General features: G+C 37.3%; 1 protein-coding gene across 1 annotated transcript in view; it reads right to left on the bottom strand.

The window, feature by feature from the left end:
• Positions 1-767: 767 nt before the first annotated feature.
• LOC128661263 (zinc finger protein 665-like) overlaps positions 768-7,283 on the bottom strand; it is a 71,801-nt gene continuing 65,285 nt past the window's right edge. Inside the window, exon 3 of the mRNA XM_053715537.1 lies at positions 768-2,471. Within this exon, the coding sequence (XP_053571512.1) occupies positions 873-2,471 (1,599 nt within the window). The 3' untranslated portion in view covers positions 768-872. The remainder of the gene's footprint in view (positions 2,472-7,283) is intronic.

Genomic DNA, 7,283 nt, shown 5'->3' with positions numbered 1-7,283 from the left:
CAGCTGATATAACAATACTATTAGACATTAAATAGTGATTGAAGTTACCTCTATGTGTTTATTGCATTATTAGTCACTGTACGTTTGTGACACATAGATAATATCCCGGCACACAGCTGATATAACAATACTTTGGGTGGTTGAGGGTTAGAGCCTGGAGGCCTGTTAAAGCCTGTGCGTGACGCAGCACCGAACATCAATAATGTCGTCACTTAATCTCCAGTACAAGGCTTAGTTAGGGAAGCCCTGGTCCCTGCCTCTGTGCTGAACATCCCCCTGCATCTCCCTTAGCATGGAGGACCCCTTGGCCCTTATTTCTTACAAGGCACTGCCACCAGCACATCATTAGAAAAGGAAAAAAAAACAGTGTGATTAATAAATGTTAAATTAATGTGGTGGTGTCACCTCTTGGAGGGTGTAAACCGGCGCAGTCCGCACCCCCCCTAGTGACACCACTGGTCTGTTTATATGTAAGTAACTATCTACTAGTCTGTATCTATTTATATATCTGTCTATCTCTTTATGCCTATCTGTTTTCTATCCATCTGTTTATATGTCTTTATCTATAAATGTGTATATATATATATATATATATATATATGTGTATATATATATGTTTGTATGTCTTTATCCATTTCTCTGTTTATGTATATACCTTTCTGTCAGTCTGTCTACCAAACTGTATATCTGACTATATCTAGCTATCATTGTTGTGTGTGTATTAAGTTAAACATTATAACACAGAATCCTTTAATGGCAGACCAAAAAATGGTAAAATATATTTTATTAAGGTTGTGTAAGACCACACCCCGACCACACCCATTTGAAAAGTGTCAGGGAATCGGCTGGACAAAAGGTGGCAAGCCTACTTTCTAAACATGTGAAAGGTTTCCTCCCTTGTGAATTCTTTCATGAGTTTTCAGATTACTCATTTGTGTAAAACTTTTTCCACACTCTGTACATGTGAAAGGCTTTTCCCCTGTGTGACTCCTTTCATGATATTTCAGATTACTCTTTTGTGTAAAACTTTTTCCACACTCAGTACATGTGAAAGGTTTTTCCCCTGTGTGAATCCTTTCATGATATTTCAGATCACTTTTTTGTATAAAACTTTTTCCACACTCTGTACATGTGAAAGTTTCCCCCGTGTGACTCCTTTCATGATATTTCAGATCACTTTTTTGTGTAAAACTTTTTCCACACTCTGTACATGTGAAAGGCCTTTCTCCTGTGTGAATCCTTTCATGAGTTTTCAGATTACTCATTTGTGTAAAACATTTTCCACACTCTGTACATGTGAAAGTTTCCCCTGTGTGACTCCTTTCATGATATTTCAGAGAACTCTTTTGTGTAAAACTTTTTCCACACTCTGTACATGTGAAAGGCTTTTCTCCTGTGTGAATCATTTGATGAGTTTTAAAAAATTTCCTTTGTATAAAACTTTCCCCACACTCTGTACACGTGAAAGGCTTTTCTCCTGTGTGAATCCTTTCATGACTTTTCAGACTATTTATTTGTGTAAAACTTTTTCCACATTCTATACATGTGAACGGCTTTTCTCCTGTGTGAATCCTTTCATGACTTTTCAGACTATTTATTTGTGTAAAACTTTTTCCACACTCTATACATGTAAAAGGCTTTTCTCCTGTGTGAATCCTTTCATGAGTTTTCAGACTACTCTTTTCTGTAAAACTTTTTCCACACTCTGTACATGTGAACGACTTTTCTCCTGTGTGAATCCTTTCATGAGTTTTCAGACTACTCTTTTCTGTAAAACTTTTTCCACACTCTGTACATGTGAAAGGCTTTTCTCCTGTGTGACTCCTTTCATGAGATTTCAGTTGACTCTTTCGTGTAAAACTTTTTCTACACTCTGTACATGTAAAAGACTTTTCTCCTGTGTGACTCCTTTCATGATTTTTCATATCACTCTTTCGTGTAAAACTTTTTCCACACTCTGTACATGTGAAAGGCTTTTCTCCTGTGTGACTCCTTTCATGAGATTTCAGATGAATCTTTTGTGTAAAACTTTTTCCACACTCTGTACATGTGAAAGGCTTTACTCCTGTGTGAATCATTTCATGAGTTTTAAAAAATGTCCTTTGTATAAAACTTTTTCCACACCATGTACATGTAAAATGGTTTTCTCCTGTGTGAATCCTTTCATGAGTTTTCAGATTACTCTTTTCTGTAAAACTTTTTCCACACTCAGTACATGTGAAAGGCTTTTCTCCTGTGTGAATCCTTTCATGCTTTTTCAGATCACTCTTTTGTGTAAAACTTTTTCCACACTTTGTACATGTGAAAGTTTTTTCTCCTGTGTGAATCTTTTTATGAGTTTTCAGATGATCCATTTGTGTAAAACATTTGCCGCACTCAGGACACGTGTGTGGTGTCTCACCTTTGTGAAGTTTGTGGTGTTCTAGTAGAGGAGACTTCCATCTAAAGCTTTTCTCACATTCTGTAGACTTTTCCCTTCTTTAAAATGTTTTGAAAACTCAGTAAATGTGTGTGGTTTATCTTCTGGGATAATCATTTCACTAGATAAGTCATAAATCTTGTCCTCTTGTTTGATGACTAAATTACTCTCTGTACATAATGATTGTTGCCCAGTTCCTGCCAATTCACCATCTTCTTTAAATATCTGCGGTGATATCCCCAATGTTTGTGAATAGTCATTGGTGTCTAAGACTATAGGAGTTTGCAGTATCATTCTGTTGCTTTCTGTAGTGAATGAGGGATATGAACTATTCAAGTGTTTGTCTACATTAAAAAATGGAATAAAGAAAAATTAGAATGTTTATTCTTTATAATATAATCCATCTCAATATAAAAAAAACATTTTTTATACTAAAAAATGTCTTCCGTTTTGTATTTTTAAAATTACCAGTAAATCACAGATTAAAAAGGATGACATAGAATGTAAACATTAATGCATCATAGTAAACTAAATTACTGATAGAAAAAAGTTATAGGGCCGCATTAAACAAGGTGCATGTGGATAATATTTTCAGCCAGGGAACAAGAACATCTTTATTCTGGGCAGGAGAGGTGGCATCCACCAACCTCAATTAAAATTGCACAAGCAACTGCAAATACAGCCCTTCCCGGCTCATGCTCAACCAGTTGGGTGAGAACATGATATCTTAATCATCACAGACACAGACTAATCATCAGTCTGAGATGTTTTGAGAGGGTGTGGTTGTTTGATTTATATAAACAGCCAAAAACTGTTTTAGTTTAATAATACTCACTGTAAAATTAAACACAAATTAGTGGTGGTTCTGGGGTGGGGAACACTGGGTGAGTTGTGGGTGTTCCATGAGCGAGGTCAGGGCAGGGGAAGATGGAGTTGCAAGTGTTCTGAGTAATGAACCAGGTCTGTGGGTGAGGTTAGGCAGATTTTGGACATGATGTGTCTAAAAGGACAGGGGGGGGGAAAGTATTTTTTACCCTCCTCCTCAGCCCAATGGGGGTTGCTCCTTCTTTATAACTGTCACTGACACAAATGTTCTTAAAGATGCAGATATAAATATAATAGTTTATATTAGGTTAATGAGTGATCTATTCTATTTTCCAGTAATTAAAGTCAGTATAATATCTATTTTACTCACCTAACACATATGAGTTCATGCTGATAACAGGCTCCAATGTCTGTGCTCAGGAAGAAGGTTCCCTTATTCACTCCAGTTACATCAATACCTGATATCTCTCAGTGCTCTGGCCGTGTCTGTAAAAAGTATATTAAATGGTTTAGACAAATAATAATAAATAATGTTTCTGATTAACTGTACGTATGGTTTCATTAAAGGCACACATAACAATTCATGTGATACAGATCAGCTGTTTAGGTTATTACATATGTGCTATTGATTCACCACAAGTATTTAGTACAGTTAGCTCTGTGGGTGCTATAATTGCCCCTTAAATATGAATCTTCCCAGATCTATACAACATAATGGTACAAAAACATAATTTATGTAAGAACTTACCTGATAAATTCATTTCTTTCATATTGGCAAGAGTCCATGAGCTAGTGATGTATGGGATATACATTCCTACCAGGAGGGGCAAAGTTTCCCAAACCTCAAAATGCCTATAAATAAACCCCTCACCACACCCACAATTCAATTTAACGAATAGTCAAGAAGTGGGGTGATAAAGAAAGGAGTAAAAAGCATCAACAAAGGAATTTGGAAATAATTGAACTTTATACAAAAAAAATCATAAACCACCATAAAAAGGGTGGGCCTCATGGACTCTTGCCAATATGAAAGAAATTAATTTATTAGGTAAGTTCTTACATAAATTATGTTTTCTTTCATGTAATTGGCAAGAGTCCATGAGCTAGTGACATATGGGATAGCAATACCCAAGATGTGGAACTCCACGCAAGAGTCACTAGAGAGGGAGGGATAAAAATAAAAACAGCCATTTTCCGCTGAGAACATTAATCCAGAATCAAACTGAAACAGCTTCCTGAAAAACTTTTCTACCAAAAACTGCTGCCGAAGAAGCAAATACATCAAAATGGTAGAATTTAGTAAATGTATGCAAAGAAGACCAAGTAGCAGCTTTGCAAATCTGATCAACTGAAGCTTCATTCTTAAAAGCCCAGGAAGTGGAGACTGATCTAGTAGATTGAGCAGGAATTCTCTGAGGCGGGGCTTGACCCGACTCCAAATAGGCTTGATGAATCAAAAGCTTTAACCACGAAGCCAAGGAAACGGCAGAAGCCTTCTGACCTTTCCTGGCACCAGAAAAGATAACAAATAGACTAGAAGTCTTCATGAAATCTTTAGTAGTTTCAACATAATATTTCAGAGCTCTAACTACATACAAAGAATGTAAAGATCTCTCCAAATAATTCTTAAGATTAGGACACAAGGAAGGAACAACAATTTCTCTATTATTGTTGTTAGAATTTACAACCTTAGGTAAGAATTTAAATGAAGTCCGCAAAACTGCCTTATCCTGATGAAAAATCAGAAAAGGAGATTAACAAGAGAGCAGATAATTCAGAAACTCTTCTAGCAGAAGAGATGGCCAAAAGAAACAACACTTTCCAAAAAAGTATTTTAATGTCCAAAGAATGCATAGGCTCAAATGGAGGAGCCTGTAAAGCCTTCAAAACCAAATTAAGACTCCAATGAGGAGAGATTGATTTAATGACAGGCTTGATACAAACCAAAGCCTGCACAAAACAATGAATATCAGGAAATTTAGCAATCTTTCTGTGAAATAAAACATAAAGAGCAGAGATTTGTCCTTTCAATGAACTTGCAGACAAACCTTTATCCAAACCATCCTGAAGAAACTGTAAAATTCTAGGAATTCTAAAAGAATGCCAAGAGAATTTATGAGAAGAACAGCATGAAATGTAAGTCTTCCAAATTCAATAATCTTTCTAGAAACAGATTTACGAGCCTGCAACATAGAATTAATCACAGAGTCAGAAAAACCTCTATGAGTAAGCACTAAGCGTTCAATTTCCATACCTTCAAATTTAATGATTTGAGATCCTGATGGAAAAACGGACCTTGAGATAGAAGGTCTGGCCTTAATGGAAGTGGCCAAGGTTGGCAACTGGACATCCGAACAAGATCCACATACCAATACCTGTGAGGCCATGCTGGATCCACCAGCAGCACAAACGATTGCTCCATGATGATTTTGGAGATCACTCTTGGAAGAAGAGCTAGAGGTGGGAAAATATAAGCAGGTTGATAACACCAAGGAAGTGTCAACGCAATCACTGCTTCCCCCTGAGGATCCCTGGACCTGGACAGGTACCTGGGAAGCTTCTTGTTTAGATGAGATGCCATCAGATTATTTCTGGATGCCCCCACATCTGAACCACTTGAGAAAACACATCTGGGTGGAGAGACCACTCTCCCGGATGTAAAGTCTGATGACTGAGGTAATCCGCTTCCCAATTGTCTATACCTGAGATATGAACTGCAGAAATTAAACAGGAGCTGGATTCCGCCCAAACAAGTATCCAAGATACTTCTTTCATAGCTTGAGGACTGTGAGTCCCACCCTGATGATTGACATATGCCACAGTTGTGATATTGTCTGTCTGAAAACAAATGAACGGTTCTCTCTTCAACAGAGGCCAAAACTTAAGAGCCCTCAGAATTGCACTGAGTTCCAAAATATTTTTTGGTAATCTCGCCTCTTGAGATTTCCAAACCCCTTGTGCTGTCAGATATCCCCAAACAGCTCCCCAACCTGAAAGACTTGCATCTGTTATGATCACAGTCCAAGTTGGACAAACAAAAGAGGCCCCTAGAATTATACGATGGTGATCTAACCACCAAGTCAGAGAAAGTCGAACATTGGGATTTAAGGATATTAATTGTGATATCCTTGTATAATCCCTGCACCATTGGTTCAGCATACAAAGCTGGAGAGGTCTCATATGAAGTCTATTGTGGACATATAATGCCCTTGGCTGAACAAAAGGCAGAATAGTTCTTATAGTCACCATTTTGAAAGTTGGTACTCTTACATATCGATTCAAAATTTTTCGATCCAAAACTGGTCTGAATGAATTTTCTTTCTTTGGGACAATGAATAGGTTTGAATAAAACCCCAGACCCTGTTCCTGAAATGGAAGTGGCATGATTACCCCTGATAACTCTAGGTCTGAAACACACTTCAGGAAAGCCTAAGCCTTTACTGGGTTTGCTGGAATGCGTGAGAGAATTTTTTTTCTCACAGGTGGTCTTACTCTGAATCCTATTCTGTACCCCTGAGAGACAATACTCTGAATCCATTGATTTTGGACCGAATTGATCCAAACATCTTTGAAAAATCTTAATCTGCCCCCTACCAGCTGAGCTGGAATGAGGGCTGCACCTTCATGCGGACTTGGGGGCTGGCTTTGATCTCTTAAATGTCTTTGATTTATTCCAATTTGAAGAAGGATTCCAATTGGAAACAGATTCCTTGGGAGAAGGATTAGGTTTATGTTCCTTATTTTGTCGAAAGGAACGAAAACAGTTAGAAGCTTTAGATTTACCCTTAGGTCTTTTATCCTGAGGCAAAAAAAAAAAACTCCCTTCCCCCCAGTGACAGTTGAAATTATTGAATCCAACTGAGAACCAAATAATTTATTACCTTGGAAAGAAAGAGATAGCAATCTGGACTTAGAAGTCATATCAGTATTCCAAGATTTAAGCCACAAAGCTCTTCTAGCTAAAATAGCTAAAGACATAGATTTAACTTCAATTTTGAAGATATAAAAAATGGCATCACAAATAAAATTATTAGCATGT

Source organism: Bombina bombina, chromosome 5 (genome assembly GCF_027579735.1).
Source record: "Bombina bombina isolate aBomBom1 chromosome 5, aBomBom1.pri, whole genome shotgun sequence".
NCBI classification, from domain to species: Eukaryota; Metazoa; Chordata; class Amphibia; order Anura; family Bombinatoridae; genus Bombina; species Bombina bombina.
The sequence above is the reverse complement of the archived record's forward strand: the minus strand, read 5'-3'. Positions and strand labels throughout refer to the sequence as shown.